This window comes from Balearica regulorum, chromosome W (genome assembly GCF_011004875.1).
Source record: "Balearica regulorum gibbericeps isolate bBalReg1 chromosome W, bBalReg1.pri, whole genome shotgun sequence".
NCBI classification, from domain to species: domain Eukaryota; kingdom Metazoa; phylum Chordata; class Aves; order Gruiformes; family Gruidae; genus Balearica; species Balearica regulorum.
Window position 1 is genome coordinate 7,366,771 of NC_046219.1, and position 22,291 is coordinate 7,389,061.

Consider the following 22,291-nt stretch of genomic DNA (forward strand, 5'->3'; position numbering starts at 1 on the left):
ATGAACTTGTTTACCGACGGCTCCTCCTATTATGAAGAAGGATGGAAATGTACTGGGTTTGCTGTTACCACGGAAACTAAGGTATTGTTAGCAGGACCTTTGCCTCCCAGTCTAGGTGCTCAAGGCGCAGAGATCGTCGCCCTCACGAAAGCTGCACAATATGCGATCGGAATACGGGTTAATTTGTATACTGACTCTAAGTATGCGTTTGGAGTTTGTCATGCTACAGGAATGCTGTGGAAAGAAAGGGGATTTCTCACATCAGCAGGTAAAACGATCGCCCATGGACAACAGATTAAAGAACTTTTGGAGGCGATCCAATTACCATCTGAACTGGCAGTAATATATATTAAAGCACACACCAACCAAGAGAATCAATTGGCAAAAGGGAACGAGCTCGCGGACCAGGCTGCAAAAGCGGCAGCCCAACAAGTCATCTTTGCAATGACACTGACCCATCAAGGAGAGCTCGACCGGGAATTGCCAGACACGCAAAAGCTGTATGAGCAACTTCCTGAGGAAGACAGCCAGCTCTGGGAGAAGCTGGGAGCCGAACAGCAGAATGGACAATGGACTCTAGGGGGGAAACCATTACTCCCAAAAAGGTATTTAATACCAATCGCACGATGGCACCATGAGAAAACCCATGGTGGACCTGAGAATATAGCTTTGAGAGTACAGAGACTGTGGGCAGCACCAGGGATTTATGCTGCTATTAAGAGAGTTTGCGAAGGGTGTCGACTGTGCAAACAGTATGCTGCTTTGAAAATCAAGGCACCAGCAGGAAAGCGACCTCCAGCAACGTATCCTTTTCAAAAACTACAAATTGACTACGCGGAGATGCCTAGGGCTATGGGATATGCTTATTTACTTGTGATCATTGATCAGCTTTCGGGCTGGGTGGAGGCTTTCCCAACTCGAAAGAATGACTCAAAAGCAGTGGTTAAAGCTCTGTTAAAAGAGATAATACCTAGATATGGAGTTCCTGAAATAATTGACTCGGACAGGGGAGCACATTTCTCTGCCGCAATTTTAGTGCAAATTTATCATTCATTAAATATCAAGATGCTATTGCACACACCTTATCATCCACAATCGTCAGGACAAGTAGAAAGGATGAATAGGACGATCAAAGACAAATTAGTTAAGACTTGTAAACAAACTGGCTTGAAGTGGCCAGAAGCATTAAATTTAGTACTTTGGGACATTAGAAATACACCAAGGCAACCAGTAGGTGTATCTCCAGCAGAAGTTTTATTTGGGAGAATTTTAGCAGTACCTGGAACTTATATTCCAGCAAAAACAAGCCTTTTGGATGGAGATGAACAGGTAACTCAATATTTATTGTATTTGCAAAATTTAGAATTTTTCTTTAACATTACAGCAAATTGTATATTACAATAATGTGGGGTTTTTTTGAGCAAAATTAGCTTGAAAACCTAGTGTATCAGTAAAGTTGTAAATATCTTCACTATTAACTTAAATTGAAATGTTTCACAGCAAGCTAAGAAATCTGTTTTTTTGTGATAATCCTCACCACTGATTACTTGTCCAAACAGTTCTTCTGGTGTATCTCCAAAGAATGGCACACACCCAACAAGAAATTCATAAAGTATAATTCCCATAGCCCACCAGTCCACTGTTTTTCCATAACCCTGTCTCAGTATCACTTCAGGAGCTACGTATTCAGGTGTACCGCAGACCTAAAAGAAAGAAAATAAGCATGATGGTAAAATAAGTCTAGTGGTACTAGCTATATCGCATCATTTATAATTCTTGAAATGTAAAATAATGTGGAAACATGTAAAAATGGAATTCTGTAGGTTTTAGTCTGCTGAGTTTGCATAACATCTCATGTTTTTAGAATGACCTATCTAACATTTACAGGCATCATAATCATATTTGCATGTCTGTCATGCAAAGGACAGTTTGCTTTTCATACATGGGAGTCCATCACAGCAAATATTTTATTTAAATTAAACATATCCTTATCTTTACACAAAAGTTGTGATGGTTATATCTTAAGTAACTTTTACAGTGAACAGATTGTGAGTGATGGTAATGAGGGATGCTTAAAGGGAAATAGGCCATAGCAAGGATTTTAGCACCCTTGGTTATACAATGCATCATGAGCTCTACAAGTACTCTGCTGAGACTTCTGAATTCCTTATAAAAACAGTTTTCCATTTGTGTTTCTCTCGGATCCACTTGCACACAATTAGGTTGTTCATCTTACTAATAGATCCTAATGTAGAAAGAAAAAAGCCTAGAATAATTTGCAGTGCATCAGTAAAAGTAACTGACATCATAGACAATTGGAACACCAATGCAGAAATAACAAGTTTATACAGTATTACAGTACATTTTGCTGGCAAAACACCACTTCATTTGATCACTCAATGTAGAAATGAAAAAAAGCTTTGTCTTACTTGTTTGTCAAGGAATTCTCTGGCATCCTTCTCAATGTGACCCTCATACAAATTGGTAGTCAAACTCATTAGACCCACCTTTGACAGGCCAAAGTCTGTAAGCTTTATATGGCCCATGGATGTTACCAATAAACTGAAAATTAGAATGATATGAAGTTACTGTGATATAATTCAACATTATGTGCTACTTATTATTATTATAGGAAAGTGTTTCCTCAGAATGGGAAAAATATAAAAAACACTTAAAAAGTAATTTAACCAGGTACAAAATAAACAGGTTAAAAATCTGACAGTCTTACATTTGTTACTATTATTACCAGATGTAAACAAACTTTTTATATGCAATTGCACATAATCTTATAGAACCATACAAGTGTTGAGAGTTGAGTGTTAGATGCTTCAAATTAAAAAAAGTCATCATTCTGAAAGATCTAGAATAGAACAAATTTAGCTTTTGAAGTGAGGTGGGATTTTTCTGTCTGTAACAAGCTGAAAAAACCTCAGGTATTAAGTTAGCTGTTAACTAATACTACACTGGCCTGAGGTTGTTATGCTATGAATGTATTGTCACTCAACAGATGTGACTCCAATTCCTCTTTTTTTAAAATATGAAACAGGAAAAAGATTAATGGAGATACAACAGTCATACTTTTCACTACAGCTATTTGCTGTAATGTTATTTACATGTATAGGAGATATACTGTATTTCTAAATATTGCAAAAAAATTAAACAGGAAAGATTTTTCAATCTGATCAATCTTATCTTTGTATATGCAAATATCTGCAAGTTGAGGATACTTTGTATTAAACAGTGTTTTGAGCACTTTGAAAGATCATTTCCTTAATGACCAAAATGCATTTCCCTCCATTTCAGCCAGAAGAGTAAGTAGATTTTTCTTTAGCTACTTTGATAGCCTCTCCCATTTTAAAGGTTTTTAAAGAACACTTTTGGAAAAAACACATTCTCTGTAACTGCAGGTAATGAAAATTCACATATTGTGCAGTGTCCTGGTTTTGGCTAGGATAGAGTTAATTTTCACCAGAAGCTGGGAGGCGACACAGCCAGGACAGGTGACCCAAACTAGCCAAAGGGGTATTCCATACCATATGACGTCATGCTCAGTATATAAATGGGGGCTAGTTGGGGAGGGGCGGCACAGCTCTGGACCGGCTCCAGGACAGTCTGAGTGTGGGCTCAGTGTTTGGTCAGTTGTTGGGTCAGTAAAATTGTGTTGTGCATCACCCGCTTTGTATATTCTAAGTACTGTTGTTGTTTTCCTCTTTCTTTGCTGTCCCAGTAAACTGTCCTTATCCCAACCCACGAGGTTTGCCTTTGTCTTCCGATTCTCCTCCCCATCCTATGGGGGGGGGAGAAGAGTGAGCAAGCGGCCGCATGGTGCTCGGCTGCTGACTGGGGCTAAACCACGACATGCAGAAATTGTGAATCTACATAACATTCACGATAACAAAAAACATTTCATGCATAGCAAATTTACACCTTTCATGTTTTATCTAACAATTTTAAAGTCCTCTTTTGGTTATATTCTATATACATACTTGTCTGGTTTCAAATCCCTATGTACAATTCCATAATTATGAAGGTATTCCAAGGCCAGAACAGTTTCTGCAAAGTACATCCTTGCCATGTCTACAGGTAAGGCACCCATATTCTTCATCAAAGTAGCACAGTCTCCACCTGTGAAAACAGGACAAATGTTCCAGATGATGCTATAAATTCAGAGGTGTTTCAGTATAATCCATTGTGCTGGTTTTGGCTGGGATAGAGTTAATTTTCTTCATAGTAGCTAGTATGGGGCTATGTTTTGGATTTGTGCTGAAAACAGTGTTGATAATATAGAGATGTTTTTGTTATATAGAGGTGTTTTTTGTTATTGCTGAGCAGTGCTTACACAGAGTCAAGGCTTTTTCTGCTTCTCACACCACCCCACCAGCGAGTAGGCTGGGGGTGCACAAGAAGGTGGGAGGGGGGACAGCCAGGACAGCTGACCCAAACTGACCAAAGGGATATTCCATACTATATGACATCATGCTCAGCTTATAAGGGGCTTGGGGAAGAGGCGGGGGAGGGTAGAGGCTTTCAGAGTGATGGTAGTTGTCTTCCCAAGTAACTGTTATGTGTGATGGAGCCCTGCTTTCCTGGAGATGGCTGAACATCTGCCTGCCGATGGGAAGTAGTGAATGAATTCCTTGTTTTGCCATGCTTGTGCGTGCAGCTTTTGCTTTACTTATTAAACTGTCTTTATCTCAGCCCAAGATTTTTCTCGCTTTTATTCTTCCGATTCTCTCCCCCATCCTGCCTTGGGGGGAGTGAGCGAGCAGCTGTGTGGTGCTTAGTTGCTGGCTGGGGCAAAACCATGTCATCCATATAAGTTGCAGAAGTAGACACAACCTGTAGTCATAAAGGTTTATTTTCCAGTCAGATGATTCAATTGAACATGTAATCACACCAACTACTGTATTGGAAAAACAGCGTGAAGCTGAGAGCGAGCAGTACAAGGATTCAGCTGGAAACTAATAAAGCCTGTGCTGCTACTTTAAAAAAATAATTAAAAAAAGGAAACACACACACAACCAAAGCCTGGGTATCTCATCTTGCACTGTCTCTGTCCACTGTTTTCCTTCAGCATTAGCACCTTTTCAAATTGCTTCCTCTTCCCTCTTTCTTTGTAAAAATAACTATTACAAGTACCCCAACACATGCTAATGAAAACTTAAACTCCAGAAAAGCAAACAGAATTTCCACATGAACTTTGAATGCTAGGACACTTACAATTACAGTGTATGAGGAACTTATTCAAAGAGCAGTTATTTCCCATTATAGCTGGAGCACAAGTGTTTTATAAGCTCTCACCAGTAGATGATGACTGGGAAAAAAACCACCTTGTTGTTGGATTTAGATCCTAAATCTGTATTGCCAGAGTCAGAGGAGGGCCTTTCTAATGCAAGTACCATACAGTTTATTTTTCTTTCTTGGTTTAAGAAAACCCTCTTTTTCCTCTGTAAAACAGAACACTTTACCTTCTACATATTCCATGACCAAGTATAAATGACATCTTGTTTCAAAGGAGCAATACATGCTGACAACAAATGGATTTTCTGCAAATATCAGGATATCGCGTTTGACAAAGGCCTGTTGAATCTGGTTTTGGAGGATGAGATTCTGCTTATTAATTTTCTTCATGGCAAATCTTTGTCTGGTTTCTTTATGTCTCACAAAATAAACTGCACTGAAGAAGTTCAACTGGGAGAGAAAAAGAAAAAAAACTGAATGACTGTATTAAAAATGTATTTTAAAATACTTTTTTAAACAAATAAATATATATATTAAAACCACTCTATAAATATTATATAAAAGACTTGGTTTTGATTTAATGTAGTTGACCAGCCTTTCACATTAAAGAATGGCTACAGACCTCATTTTGTTTCATAACCAGGATGAGTATCAGTCAACACAAATTAGTACACAAATTAGAAAAAACCCAATCCTCTTCCCTCCAAAAAAACCAACAGATATAGCAAACTCTCTCAGCTTAAACAGATTTTGGGTGTTTCCATCAGCATAGGATTATATACAAACCCCAGCTATTGCAGTGTTACAAATCATTCTGACAAATGCTTATTCGGTAAGTGTTGTCGTGGTTTAGGCCCAGCTGGCAGCAGAGCACCACACGGCCGCTCGCTCACCCCTCCCCCAGCGGGATGGGGAGGAGGTATATAACAAAAGGCTTGGGTCGAGATAAGGACAGGGAGAGATCACTCACTAATTATTGTCACGAGCAAAACAGACTGAACTTAGAGAGGGAATTCATCTAATTTATTACTAAGCAAAACAGAGTAGAGGAATGAGAAATAAAACCAAATCTTAAAACACCTCCCCCCACCCCTCCCATCTTCCCGGGCTCAACTTCACTCCTGGCTTCAACCTTCCACCCCCCTCAGTGGCACAGGGGGACGGGGAATGGGGGTTACTGTCAGTTCATCACACATTGTTTCTGCCACTTCTTCATCCTCAGGGGAAGGACTCCTCTCATCGTTCCCCTGCTCCAGCATGCAGTCTCTCCCACGGGCTATAGTCCTTCACAAACTGCTCCACAGTGGGTCTCTTCCATGGGGTGCAGACCTTCAGGAGAAAACTGCTCCAGTGTGGGTCCCCCACAGGGTCAAAATGTCCTACCAGCAAACCTGCTCTGGCGTGGACTCTCTCCACAGGTCCACAGGTCCTGCCAGGAGCTTGCTCCAGTGTGGGCTTCCCACGGGGTCACAGCCTCCTACAGGTGCCTCCACCTGCTGCAAGGTGGGGTCCTCCACGGGCTGCAGGTGGAATCGCTGCACCCCCTCATCCTTCCTCCATGGGCTGCAGGGGGACAGCCTGCTTCACCATGGTCTTCACCACGGGCTGCAGGGGAATCTCTGCTCCGGCGCCTGGAGCACCTCCTCCCCCTCCTTCTGCACTGACCTTGGTGTCTGCAGAGTTTCTTACATCTTCTCCCTCCTCTCTCTGGCTGCAAAAGCTCTCTCTCTAACTGGTTTTTTTTTCCTTCTTAAATATGTTATCACAGAGGCGCTGATTGGCTTGGCCTTGGCCAGCGGCGGGTCCGTCTTGGAGCCAGCTGGCATTGGCTCTGTCAGACACAGGGGAAGCTCCTAGCAGCTTCTCACAGAAGCCACCCCTGTAGCCCCCCCCTCTACCAAAACCTTGCCACACAAACCCAACACATTGGCTATGTTTTTGATTTGTGCTGGAAACAGTGTTGATAATATAGAGATGTTTTTGTTATATAGACATGTTGTTGTTGAGCAGTGCTTACACAGAGCCAAGGCCTTTTCTGCTTCTCGCACTGCCCTGCCAGTGGGATGGCTGGGGGTGCACAAGAAGGTGGGAGGGGACACAGACAGGACAGCTCACCCAAATTGACCAAAGGGATATTCCATACCATATGACATCATGCTCAGCATGTAAGGGGCTGTGGGAAGAGGAAGGAATAGAGGGACATTTGTAGTGATGGTGTTTGTCTTCCCAAGTAACCATTATGCGTGATGGAGCTCAGCTTTCCTGGAGATGGCTGAACACCTGCCTGCTGAGGGGAAGTGGTGAATGAATTCCTTGCTTTGCTTTGCTTGTGAGCGTGGCTTTTGCTTTACTTATTAAACTGTCTTTATCGCAACGCAAGAATTTTCTCAATTTACTCTTCCAATTCTCTCCCCCATCCCACTGAGGAGGAGTGAGTGAGCGGCTGCGTGGTGCTTAGTTGCCGGCTGGGGTTAAACCACAACAGTCCCCAATGTCCCCATTTAAAAAGGACTGTCATGGTTTTGCCCCAGCTGGCAGTTAAGCACCATGCAGCTGCTCGCTCACTCCCTCCCTACAAGGGGATGGGAGGACAATGGAAAAATCAAACTCGTGGGTTGAGATACAGGCAGTTTAATAGGATAACAAAGGAAAATAATAATAATAATAATAATAATAATAATATCATCACCACCAATAACAACAACAATCTTAATGCAGTGATCTTTGTTTCAGACTGGTGACCTACCCCTGATATGTATCAGTGCTGATGTCATGGGCTGTACAAGTTGTCCTGGTTTCAGCTGAGAAAGGGTTGATTTTCTTTCAAATAGGGGTATAGTGCTGTTTTGGATTTAGTATGAGAATAATATTGATAACACACTGATGGTTTTAGCCATTGCTAGGTAGTTGTTGTGTCTACACTAAGTCAAGGACTTTTCAGCTTCTCATGTCCTGCCAGGTGCACAAGAAGCTGTGAGAGCATAGCCAGGACAGCTGACCCAGGCTGGCCAAAGGGATATTCCCTACCATATAACGTTGTGGTGGGTTGACCCTGGCTGGACATCACATCACCTGGCTGGACACGGAAGTCGCTCTATCACTTCCTCTCCTCAGCTGGACAGGGGAGAGAGTATAATTAAAGGCTTGTGGGTTGAGATAAGGACAGGGAGAAATCATTCACCAATTACCGTCACAGGCAAAACAGAGTCAACTTAGAAAAATTCATCTAATTTATTACCAATAAAATCAGAGTTGAGTAATGAGAAATAAAACCATATCTTAAAAACACCTTCCCCCCACCCCTCTCTTCTTCCTGGGCTCAACTTTACTCCCAAATTCTCTACCTACTGCCCCTGAGTGGCACAGGGGGATGGGGAATGGGGGTTATGGTCAGTTCATCATACATTGTTTCTGCCGCTCCTTCCTCCTCAGGAGGAGGACTCCTCACACCCTTCCCCTGCTCCAGTGTGGGGTCCCTCCCATGGGAGACAGTCCTCCACGAACTTCTCCAACATGAGTCCTTCCCATGGGCTACAGTTCTTCACAAACTGCTCCAGCGTGGGTCCCTTTCACAGGGTGCAGACCTTCAGGAACAGATTGCTCCAGCGTGGGTCCCCCACAGGGTCACAAATCCTGCCAGAAAACCTGCTCCAGTGTGGGCTCTCTCCAGGGGTCCATAGGTTCTGCCAGGAGCTTGCTCCAGCATGGGCTTCTCACAGGGTCACAGCTTCCTTCAGGTGCCTCCACCTGCTCCGGTGTGGGGTCCTCCACAGGCTGCAGGTGGAATTTGTGCTCCCCATCATTCTCCACAGACTGCAGAGGGACAGCCTGCCTCACCATGATCTTCTCCACTGGCTGCAGGGGAATTTCTGCTCCAGCACCTGAGGCACCTCCTCCCCCTCCTTCACTGACCTTGGTGTCTGCAAATGTTCTCACAGCTTTTCACTCTGGCTGCAAAAGCTGCTGCTAGGTTTTTGTTTTTTTTTTTTTTTTCCCCTTCTTAAATATGATTGGCTTGGCCTTGGCCAACAGCGGGCCCATCTTGGAGCTGGCTGGTATTGGCTCTGTCAGACCTAGGGGAAGCTTCTAGTAACTTCTTGCAGAAGCCACCCCTGTAGCCCCCCCCACGACTACCAAAACCTTGCCATGCAAACCCAAAACAAAATGTCTATCATTACTTATTCACATCCTACACTGTATATCACAGTAACCTGAGCAAACAGCATTTATGCTTTAAAAAGAAAACTATGCCCTAGACAGCAGCACTTTATTCCTGCAGAAGACCTCCTTTCTACCTCCAGGATGCTGCTCCCAGTTCACAGCAGTGATGCCATTGCCCCGGTCTACCAGTACACTAAACTAAGCACACTGCAACAACTGTGCCCAGGACTGCCTGCAACACTGGTGTTCTCAGCTCCCACGATTTGAAAGATCATATTAGAATTTGCTGAAATGTCACTAAAATGATACATAGAAAATAAAATCTTCCCAAAGAGAAACAGTTAAGTAAACATATATAAATTGCTTGGACATAAAACAAAAAAGAAAGAGAGAAACAGGAAATCTTCCATGTTTCTGCACAGAAGTGAGGCTTCAACTTAATCTAAATGGAAAGCCTGGAGTAAAGCACACATCTGCTGAGACACTAAAGATGCTGAATTTTGAAGTAAAATGATGGGAAGAACCATACTTCTGGCACATAACAACTTTGTCTTGGGTAATTCTGAACCCTAATTTGCCACCTTCGAAGTATGCTTCTGTTATTGTATAATAGGTTAGCATGTAGATTGTGATGGCCTTCCAGTTTCCATTCACTCTCCTCGAAGCTGTCATCTTGCTACGTTCTCTTAATCCTGGCGTTGAACTCACATCTTTTCTTTTTCCCCCACAGGCCGACTTTCTCACATCTCTCTATTCTTTACTTTACAGAATGTTATAGCTAGAGCATTAGGTGGAAGTTTATCATTGTTTTTGTCATGGTTTTACCCCAGCTGACAACTAAGCACCATGCAGTCGCTCACTTCCCCCACAGTGGGATGGGGGAGAGAATCAGAGGAGTGAAAGGGAGAAAGCTCATGGGTTGAGATAAAAGCAGTTTAATAAATAAAGCAAAAGCCGCCCATGCAAGCAAAGCAAAACAAGGAATTCATTCACCACTTCCCCTCAGCAGGCAGATGTTCAGATATCTCCAGGAAAGTAGAGTTCCACCACACATAACAGTTACTTGGGAAGACAAACACCATCACTTCGAATGCCGTCACCCCCTCCATCCTTCCTCTTCCCTCTTCCCCAAGCCCCTTATAATCTGAGCATGACGTCATATGGTATGGAATATCTCTTTGGTCAGTTGGGGTCAGCTGTCCTGTCTGTGCCCTCCCAACTTCTTGTGCACCTCCAACCATCCTGCTGGCGGGGTGGTGTGCGAAGCAGAAAAGGCCTTGATTCTGTGTAAGCACTGCTCAACAACAACAACATCTCTATATTATCAACACTGTTTCCAGCACAAATCCAAAACATAGCCCTGTCTAGCTACTATGAAGAAAATTAACTGTATCTCAGCTGAAACCAGGACAGTTTTATACGTGCTTTTAAGAGAGAGCACAGTACCTCACTCCCAGTTTCTTGGCCTTGATCATTAAATGCAGTTCATGATTTTCAGTATATTATAAAGGCAATGGTAAATTTGAGGATTCATTTAACACAAAAGCAATGTATTAAGAACATCCAGAACATCCAACTGCCCTGTTGATCCATTCAGTAACAGTGGTATGCCCTCTCTGCCTGCAAAGCCACCGCATTGGTGCAATCTCCTATGCATTCAAATGAAGAATTTGCTTTCCTACCTCCTCCTTTCTGTTTTCATAACATAGCAACAAGAGATGTCCAAAACATCCTCTGATTTCACTGTATGGGTCTCAACAGGTGCACAAGTGCTCTGTATTTTACTGATGACATATTTTAACAAAGCAAACAAAGTTTACTTTTCAAGAGAAATTTTAAAAAATCATAAAATAAGGCAATGTCCAAACATCATCTTCTTCCACTTCCAACATAAATTTCAACTTGAAAAAGTATCTCTATGATGTGGTTTAGCCCCAGCCGGCAGCTAAGTGCCACGCGCCGCTCGCTCACCCCTCCCCCGGCGGGATGGGGAGGAGAACGGAAAAACAAGGGCAAAGCCTCGAGGGTTGGGATAAGGGCAGTTTACTGGGACAGCAAGGGAGAGGGAAACAATCAACAACAGTGCTGATAACAGATAGTAACAATGGGTGATAACAGAGAACGATTTTACCGATCCGATGACCAACCGACAGGAAACCCGCCCCTGCCCTGCCCTGCCCGACTAGCCCCCTTTTATGGTGAGCATGATGTCACATGGTATGGAATAGCCCCCGGCCAGCTTGGCTCACCTGTCCTGGCTCCTTGGGAAATTAACTCTATCCTTGCCAGAACCAGGACACTCTAAAATGCCTTTAGCTAGGCACAAATATAAAAACACTGTGCACATGTGTTAAGATGACAAAAAAATGATAAAACATTTAACTGAATTGCTCCAACTTAGCTGTTATGCAATCTGTCCCTCAAATCTTATAACCAAGATTCCTGTTTTTTCTCTAAATTACTTACAGGTTTCAGGCCTAGTTTACAGCTATTTTAGAGCCATTTTACAATCTAGTCTACATTCAGGCTAATCTCGCTGTGTTGCTTGCTTTGACTCAATTCTCTAATTTGTCAAAGTACCCTGAACTCCTTGTGGAAACACAGGTACTGTACTTGCTGTTTAAAAGTTACAACTGCTAACCAGGAACGATGCTTCATTTTCACAAGCAGTTTCCTGAGAAGACACTGCTAAATTCTGTAGTACCCTGGAATTATGTCTGATGTTTTCTCCAGTGTAGGGGAGCCATTTTCACAGATTGGCAGGGGTTGGAAGAGACCTCTAGTCCAAAATCTCCCTGCTAGAGCAGGATCACCTAGAGCAGGCTGCACAGGATCGTGTCTGGGGAGGTTTTTGAATATCTCCAGAGAAGGAGACTCCACAACCTCTCTGGGCAGCCTGTTCCAGTGCTAGGTCACCCTCAAAGTGAAGAAGTTTTTCCTCATATTCAGATGGAACTTCCTGTGTTCCAGTTTGTGTCTGTTGCCCCTTGTCCTGTCGCTGGGCACCATAGAGAAGAGTCTAGCCCTTTCTTCTAGACATCCACCCTTTAGATATTTATAAGCATTGATAAGCTCCCCTCTCAGTCTTCTCTTCTCCAGGCTAAACAGACCCAGCTCTCTCAGCCTTTCCTCATATGAGAGATGCTCCAGTCCCCATAATCATCTTTGTAGCCCTCCGCTGGACTCTCTCCAGTAGTTCCTTGTCTTTCTTGAACTGGGGAGCTCAGAACTGGACGCAATGCTCCAGATGTGGCCTCACCAGGGCAGAGTAGAGGGGGAGGATAACCTCCCTCGACCTGCTGGCCACACTCTTCTTAATGCACCCCAGGATACCATTGGCCTTCTTGGCCACAAGAGATCATGGAGAGCTCCCAGGTCCTTCTCTGCAGTGCTGCTTCCCAGCAGGTCAACCCCCAACCTATGCTGGTGCTTGGGGTTGTTCTTCCCTAGGTGCAGGACCCTACACTTGCCCTTACTGAGTTTCATATGGTTCCTCTTTGCCCACTTCTCTAGCCTGTCAAGGTCTCACTGAATGGCAGCGCAGCCTTCTGATGTATCGGCCACTCCTCCCAGTTTTGTATCATCAGCAAACTTGCTGAGGGTATACTCTGTCCCCTCATCCAGGTCATTGATGAATATGTTGAATAAGACGGGACCAAGTACTGACCCCTGGGGCACACCACTAGCTACAGGCCTCCAAGTAGACTCTGCATTGCTTATCACATCCCTCTGGGCCCTGCCATTCAGCCAGTTTTCAACCCACCTCACTGTCCACTCATCTAATCCACACTTCCTAAGCTTGCTAACAAGGATGTTATGAGAGATGATGTCAAAAGCCTTGCTGAAGTCAAGGTAGACAACATCCACTGCTCTCCCTTCATCCACCCAGCTGGTCATGCCATCAAAGAAGGCTATCAGATTGGTCAGGCATGATTTGCAAGGCTGTAATTCATGTCATGGTAATACAGTGAAGTTTACAGATAGTTATTTAAGATCAGAATTTACAAGCAATGCTGCACCATCTCCTAGCTAGACAAATGTCCATGACCAGATGAGATTTATTTGTGGGCAAGGGGAAATGCTGCCTAAAGCATTGTAGCACTCCTAACATGAGCATCCAGTACAGTGTGGGTCTTCTGAGCCCCAGGACAATGCGCACAGCCTCCACTCAGCACCATTTCAGATTTATCCTAGTCTGCCTACTAGGAAATGAGATGCTGGCCATCTGAAGAAGAGAACATGATGGCCATGATTCTTCTCTCACAACTGGTAGTAGTCCTAGTTGTTTCAATACATCATATAGATTTTGGCGAATAAAACTACCTCTCCATATCTAACAGTAGCAACTTCTATCTTTACAGCAGCTAGTAAACACAGGTGCAAAATGATGAAACCACTGTCCAGATTTCCTATGGGAAACTCACTAAGAACTATTCTGTATTTGCAAAAGAAACACTTGAGAAATTGAGTTCCTCACCAGTTTGTAGCATGCTGTACATTCAGGAAGGACAGAATTTGAGACCTTCAACATGGTAACAACCTTTCTCTACCACTGAGAGGATTGCATTAGCTGCAAATATTAGATCCTCACACATATATTAGCTACAGGATAAAGATAAGGCACTTGGCCTGTGCTGTACTGGAAAGGGAGGCTCACTGAAAGGCAATAAAGTCCATGAGTTCAAAATTCACCATTTTGATTAAGTCCACAATGAATTATGAATAAATGATCCCTAGCACAGAAACTGCCAGACTCTACTTTGTAAGCCTCTCTTTAAAGCCATGGGCTTCTAGGAATCAAAGCCAGTCTCTTACTCTGTATAGACCAGTCCCCCACAGGGCTAAACTGAAAAAAAGGAATGCAGTTTGTTTGACCAGAGGTGGTGCTACTTAAGTGAACCTACAAAGATGCACTCCCCCATCCCCTTCCACTTCTGAACTGGTGGTTTCCAGGCTGATGAAGAATTAACTTGATCGATGGGGTGTTATTCTGCAGCTGGGTAACTTTATTAGTCTCATTCCCAGTGCAACTACACATGACCAAGTACTGTCAACCACGTGGAAAAGGGACAGGAATGAATACTCAGGTTAGGAACAGCATGTGCTCAAGCCAACACTACCTCTGAGAGTTATTAAATTTATCAAATGACACTATTAGCCAGTATGTCATGTACACATTGACATTACCATCTTTGTAGAAGTAAAAGCATTCCAGGCAGATGCAAAGTGGCATTATGTATTTGCTTTAAGCAGATACAGTTATACATTAGTGAAGAGCAACTGAACTGGCCTTCTATGATGAGGTTACAGTGTTGGTGGACAAGGGAAGAGCAACAGACATCATCTACCTGGATTTGTGCAAGGCATTTGACACTGTCCCACATGACATCTTTGTCTCTAAATTGGAGAGACATGGATTTGACAGATAGACCACTCAGTGGATAAGGAATTGGCTAGACAGTCACACTCAAAGAGTTGTGGTCAATGGATCAATGTCCAAGTGGAGAACAGTGACGAGTGGCGTTCCTCAGGGGTCGGTACTGGAACCGGCACTGTTTAACATCTTTGTTGGCAACATGGACAGTGGGATCGAGTGCACCCTCAGCAAGTTTGCCGACGACACCAAGCTGTGTGGTGTGGTCGACACGCTGGAGGGAAGGGATGCCATCCAGAGGGACCTTGACAGGCTGGAGAGGTGGGCCCGTGCAAACCACATGAAGTTCAGCAAGGCCAAGTGCAAGGTCCTGCACGTGGGTCGGCGCAGTCCCAAGCACAACTACAGGCTGGGCAGAGAATGGATTGAAAGCAGCCCTGAGGAGAAGGTCTTTGGGGGTATTGGTTAATGAGACGCTCAACATGAGCCAGCAGTGTGCGCTTGCAGCCCAGAAAGCCAACCGTGTCCTGGGCTGCATCAAAAGAAGTGTGACCAGCAGGTCGAGGGAGGTGATCCTGCCCCTCTACTCCGCTCTGGTGAGACCCCACCTGGAGTACTGTGTCCAGCTCTGGGGGCCCCAGTACAGGAGAGACATGGAGCTGTTGGAGAGAGTCCAGAGGAGGGCCACGAAGCTGATCAGAGGGCTGGAGCACCTCTCCTATGAGGACAGGCTGAGAGAGTTGGGGTTGTTCAGCCTGGAGAAGAGAAGGCTCCAGGGAGATCTAATTGCAGCTTACCAGTACCTGAAGAGGGCCTACAGGAAAGCTGGAGAGGGACTGTTTATCAGGGAGTGTAGTGATAGGACAAGGGGTAATGGGTTTAAGCTGAAGGAGGGTCGATTTAGATTAGATGTTAGGAAGAAATTCCTAACATTCCTGAGGGTGGTGATGCACTGGAACGGGTTGCCCAGAGAGGTTGTGGAGGCCCCCTCCCTGGAAGTGTTTAAGGCCAGGTTGGATGAGGCTTTGGGCAATGTGGTCTAGTGGAGGGTGTCCCTGCCCGCAGCAGGGGGATTGGAACTAGATGATCTTTAAGGTCCCTTCCAACCGAAATCATTCTATGATTCTATGAACTAACATCACTTGCTTCCCTGAAATCAAATGTAATCTTTATTTTGTTGGGCTGGTTCAGGAAAGCAGGCTGATGCTGTTGCGTAAAAGGGTACAAGTCTGATGTGTGGCTGAGGGAGGCCCTCCCGTTGAGTCACAAGGTTCAGAAAGGACCCCCTTGCTTTCTAAACTCCTTCTCAGAGAGGAGCCTAGGTGCGGCTAGGTCCAGTCTTAGTCCCAGACTTGGTCAACGGTTTATGTCTAAAGGGTTATGTGTGTAGCCACTTATCAGAGTCAACGTTTGCCTGTCAGAGCCCCACTAAGGACTTTCACTGAAACAGTTTCGCAAAGTTGAAAAGAAAAATAGGTAATTTATTGGAGCGACAGATATAAAAGTTCAGAATTGCCGTTGATAAATGCACTAACTGCAACAATTTTGAGCTCAAGTTAATAGTTCAGCACTTTTGTTAATGATAGTTTTCCCGGGGTAACATCCGACATAATCGGAGGCGCAAGTCTTACCAAAGAGGCGTCCCTGCTTGGGGAGGAGAGAGGTCCAGGCCCGTCGACCCATCCGGATAGTTGGAGTTCTCGTCCTCAAAAAAGAGGATTCTAAATGCCAGATTTATACTTTTGGCGAGGTGGGACTAAGTCAGGTATTGTGTGTCGATTGGCCCTTAACAAGGCTTGTTGTGCAGTTGATCGGGGCTGGGGGGGGAAGTGGCGGAGAACAAAGGTGTTCAGTGTAGAGGAGCGGTGGTCTGTTTAGTTTTACCAAAGTAACGTCAAGCTGTGAAGGCTCCCCCTCACCCCAGGTGTCAGTTGATTAAGGAGCAGACCTGTCAGGCGCCACATCTTGTTAAGATGAACAAATTGCTCATCTCCTGCCCCTGTTCGGGTCCAGTGCTTATCAGTGCAAGATAAGCAAGTTGCTCAATCCCTGCTCTCGCCCAAGCTGGACTCCCCCAGGGCCCCTTTCTGCTGGCTCATAATGGCCCTGTATTCGGCACCAACAAGCCTGGACAAGTCTGGCATCCCACAGATGCCAACTTGAAGAGATGGACTACTACTACCTGCTACCTCTTGGAAGCTGGAATATGGAAAAAAAAGTTGCTGTGATTCCAGTAAAAGTTTAATATTTGGGAAGTATGAAAAGTTTTGGCTAGCTGAAAGAAGACAGATAGACAGTTTGGGAAACCATTAATGACTTGGCCAGCATCCTACATGTTTACTGATTCACAGCTTGTTTAACATATTGTATATTCCTAGCCATTCCAAAAAGCCTGATACGCCTTATCTACTATATAGTCATTTAATTGCACTACAAATGAGTTTACTCAACCAATTAAAAGCAGAGAACTGCTTTTTATTTACTTACTTTATTTACTTTTTATTTATTTATTTATTTACTCAAACCTTTGCAAAACCAATAGTTTAAATACAAACTCATCAAGTTTAATGTATCTGACAACTCTCTGCTACAGCATGCCAAGACCAGCAATTACCCTGTCAAGTAAAGCTTTCAATTTCACTAATGAAGGCAAAAACACCACAGCAAAATCAAAGACATTAGAATGTATGGGGATTTTTTTAAAATTGGTTCAGAATGAAACCCTCCATTATATCCTCAAAATAAATAAGATATTACAATAGCATAGTAAATCTTTAATAAGTCAGAGCACAAAATATGTCCACTGATGTATTTTTGAGAATAAATCAATGAAGAACAGCCAAAATTTACATGCTTAGGTTATTTCAAAAAATTAATGGCCTAGAAAAACATGGAAGAGGAAAAAAAAAATCCTTGTAACATAACAACAATAACTTTTAATTTGGCTGCTTATACTTGTAATAAACTGCAATAAAAGCCTATGAGGCAGTTTACTGCTTTTTATTCACAGATGGAATAGGTATTATTGCTTAAATGTACTCTATTCTGTAGATGGGTTAAAAAGTATTTAGGTAATCATGATGTGTTCCTCTTTAAACTTAACCCTAAGTTTTGAGAAAAAAATCCTACATGCCTATATTATACATGCCATAGAAAGCCTTGGCTTTTCACCCTTTGTTTTCCAGCTTTTCATATCCTTACTTGTCTCTTGTTTCAAATTGATAGTTGTCTCCAGTCTATATTTAATGTCTCATCAAGACTCCTTCTGACTGTAACACCTATGTAGCAAGAGCCACAGGCCTACTGAACCTCTGACTTCTGGTGGCCGGCCTCACACTGCTGGTTGCAGCATGCCCTTCTGCAGCCGCTCCCTCCTTTCCCAATCCCCCAGCATCCTAAAACTGCTGGGGAGCTGGTCATGTCCAGTGACTCATACATCCTTTTCTCCGACAGGGACCACACAGTTCTTATCCTCCTCCAGTAAGACAGAGGAAACTGAGTAGGAGATGAAAGGGAGAAGGGAGGGGACTAAGCATCTGCCAAAGGAAGGAGAAAGGGATGCAGCCAGGGAGGGGAGCAGCAGCTACTGCTAACTGCTGGAAGAAAGGCTTTTCAAGTCCTGGGGTAATTGGGAGAAACTGGCATACGGTAAGTAATGAATTTGCCTAGAGAGAAATTCTGAGAAAATGAATTGTGGAGAGGTTGAATAGTGAGAAGTTGTATTTAGATATTTACATAACTTTAATGCAAATTATGCTATTTCCTTCGGGCTTTTTGCTGAGCTATGTAAGCAGGTCTGGACACAAGTAATAGCCTGTACATTGACTATCATGACCAACAATACTAGGCAGTACTAAATGCCTCCTGTTCCATCAGGAGCTTAGGGTTACCTCTAACCAGGTTACCTGATCAGAGAGGCATTACTGTGCCCATCATCCTCAGACCATTAAAATGACATGCAAAACTCCAGTAGGTAGATTGCAGGTGCTTTCTCTTCCATGTCCAGGGTCTCTTCAAAGAGTGCTCAGTCCTATCAGGTTGCCGCTGCTTCCTACATCAAGCAGAGGAAGCTCTAATGGGGTCTGTGCTGGAGAGCAGCACAGCCCTCTCCTTCACTGCTGTGCTGTGACACAGCCTCATTTGGTGATGGACTCCTCACCTCAAGATGGAAGCCCCTCTTTTTTGAGCCAATACATCTCTTCTGAGTCCTGCAGGTTAGATCAACAGTTCCTGTCTTGATACATTTCAGTGCAGATAAGGAGCCAATCAAGGGTCTAATAGATAGTACATGATCAGAAAAGGAGACTGAAGACAGACTTCTGTCTGCTGGTAGACACAATCCCTGCTCAGTACTTCCAGAAAACCTTTAGTGTTCACTTAAGGCCTGGGCTAGCATAATTTTCTCTTGGTCTTCCAGGATATCTCCAGATGACTCACATACCACTGGGCAGTAAGTTGTGCACTTTCCAAGTACTTGGAAACTAGCCAAGTAACAGAAATTCCTTAAAAGATAACTGGGTAAAGTTTGAGGATAGAAGAGTGTCCACAGAGAAGCAACAAAACAGTGCAGCCCTACTTAAGGAAATTTGTTTCCACTTCACCAATATTTTTAGGTCAAGTAAGCACTCATTTTTACCAATCTGTCTCCCTACAGATGCAGTTTTATTCTGTTTCACATTTACATAAACATAGGCTGCTTCCAGTATTATAAAGGTGGCTTCAAATCTGCCTTTTGATTTATTCAGATTTCATCTTTGGCATTACATGATGCCTACTTCTGAAAAAACTTTGTGATGTAATATTTAGTATTTTAATTTAATGCAGTACACAGTAATTCATTATTGGCTAGCAGGCTTTCAAAAAAGTTTTTCTTGTGAACTTCAAGTATTAGCAATGAAACAGGAAAGCAGAATTTAAAAAGCAGCAGTGCAAACAAGTTCCCTCACATAAACATCCCTGCAGTAAGAAATAATGGGAAGTTATGCAAAAATAAAATGTAAAAGAGCTGTTGCACTCATGGATTACTTACCCATAAGCTCCATTACTAATCAGTTTGTTTCAAAATCACTTTCCCGAGGTTTCCTCCGCAGCTTCAGTGAGGTATTGGAGCTCTTCAAAGTAAAAGAGGAGAAAGAACAAATTAATACAGTACTTTTTTCAAAATCAGGGAAAAATAAAGAAAAACAAAAATGAAACCCAAAACACACCAAAAAAATATCACTAGGCTGTCACACCATGATGAATCAGCTAAAAGCTCTGGCCAGTTAGCCACACAGGTAGCACAGGGAGGGACCAAAGGGGTTCCTGAAGCAAAGCTGCTTTTTCATCAAAAAGGTATCTGTTACACCATAGCTATTTGACCGCTCATCTACATGCTAGGGTTACTAGAAGCCTTCGTGCCTGTCTGCTGTAAAGGAGTTACTGGCAATTCCTATCTAGAGTTACACACTTCTGTGAATCCCACCAGGCACTCATTGGCCATTGCTTTCCCATTTTAGTAAATCTGACTCTGGCAGTACAGCCTAGTAGTAACAAAATGTAGATGAGCTCTCCTTCGTTCAAATAAAATCTTGGACATTTCTAACTAATGTTAGGATAGACTATGATATAACTTAGGATGGACTGTGAAAAGAGACACAAAATAAAAGAGAAAAATATGGAAGATAAAAATACAATAATTCTACCATTACAGAGGTCACTTTCAACTACTTGTATGCCAGAATATTTTCAAAATGGAGTTGTCCTGAGTACTGTACAACATTTTTCTAGCTTTAATTTTTAATTAATCTTGAAGCTATAAGTGCAAATTAGAATTGGGGGGCAAGGAAGGGGGATGATTGACAAGGGGACGGGACTTCGAAATTCAGTATTCCAAACCCACAAGATCCTTTTCAAGATGTTTTCCAAATCTCCAAAAAGTTCTCTGATCCCTTTCTAGGATGTTTGATAATAGTTAAGGTTGAAAGGGCGCTGTAGTTCTGCCGGCTCCATCATGGAGCAATGGTATCTACCCAGCAGAAAGCCATGGCCTCTCTAAGCTCTGCACCCACCACAACTGATGCAGCTTACCAGAGTGCCAGTGGGAAGATGCTGCCACCCAGGTGTCAGACTGTAGGGTGTGCCCTAGTCTTATGCCAGTACAGGATGGCAGTAGTGAGCACACCTGTGGGATATGTGCCCAGGTAGAGGAACTCCTCAGCTTAGTGACAGAGCTCCAGGAGGAGGTGAGTAGGTTGAGGAGTATCAGGGAGTGTGAGAGAGAGAGAGACTACTGGAATCACACCCTACCTTCCCTGGCACAGGCCCAACAGGCAGGCAGGGTGCATGACATGGAAGATTCCCTATCCTCTCTTGACCTGGCTGAACACAATGACTTAAGGGACAGGGGGCAATGGCAACAAGTTCCTGCCGGGCACAGCAGATGTTTGCCCTGTGACTACCTCACCTTCCAGGTGCCTTTGCATAATAGGTATGAGGCTTTGCAAGTGGAACTGAACAATAAGGAGGATGATGGTTCATCTAGCTTGGAGGTGTTGCCGAGGTTAAGTCGGCCTACGCCCTGCATCAAAACTGCTTCCATAAAGAAAATAAGACAGGTCATTGTCATAGGAGACTCCCTTCTGAAGGGAACAGAAGGCCCAATATGCAGACCAGACCCACTTCTTAGGGAAGTCTGCTGTCTCTCTGGGGCCTGGGTTAAAGATGTGAAGAGAAAGCTTCCTACCCTGGTACAGCCCTCAGATTACTATCCATTATTAATGTTTTAGGTAGGCAGCAATGAAGTTGCAACAAGAAGTCCAAAGGCAATTGAGAGAGAGACTTTAGGGCCTTGGGACAACTGGTTAAGGGATCAGGGGCACAAGTAGTGTTCTCCTCTATCCCTCCAGTTGCAGGGAATGATGAGGGGAGAAACAGGAAGAGCCAGCAGATCAATACCTGGCTCCGAGTCTGGTGTCGCCACAGAATTTTGGTTTATTTGATCATGGGTTGGTCTACATGATACCAGGCCTGCTGGCGACAGATGGGGTATACCTGTCTCAAAGGGGGAAAAGGATCTTTGCACAGGAGTTAGCAGGGCTCATTGAAAGAGCTTTAAACTAGATTTGAAGAGGGGAGGGGATAAAAGCAGGCTTGCTAGAGATAAGCCTGGGGGTGGCATGCCAATGTTTGTGGGACAGTGTTCTAGTGAGGTCCTTCAGTCTGCAATCTCAGTGGAGGTAGGGCATGGAGATCCACGCAGCGGCAAAGACACAAGGGTTATTGGTGTGTTAGAAACCACGGAAGCGCCTGAGAATGGTCACATAGGAATTAGGGCTTCCCCTGCAAAAAAGGTGGCGGGATCAGTAGCCCAACTGAAGTGCATTTACACTAATGCACGCAGCATGGGGAACAAACAGGAGGAGCTGGAAGCCATTGTGCAGTGAGAAAACTATTATATAGTTGCCATCACAGAAACACAGTGGGATGACTCGCACAACTGGAATGCTGCAATGGATGGCTATAAACTCTTCAGGA

General features: G+C 43.7%; 1 protein-coding gene across 1 annotated transcript in view; it reads right to left on the reverse strand.

The window, feature by feature from the left end:
• Positions 1–22,291, reverse strand: part of LOC142599294 (microtubule-associated serine/threonine-protein kinase 4-like) — a 104,372-nt gene that overhangs the window by 57,033 nt on the left and 25,048 nt on the right. The window contains 6 exon segments of the mRNA XM_075739167.1: positions 1,538–1,703; positions 2,430–2,562; positions 3,987–4,125; positions 5,469–5,677; positions 19,806–19,833; positions 19,836–19,885. Of these exon segments, the coding sequence (XP_075595282.1) occupies positions 1,538–1,703; positions 2,430–2,562; positions 3,987–4,125; positions 5,469–5,677; positions 19,806–19,833; positions 19,836–19,885 (725 nt within the window).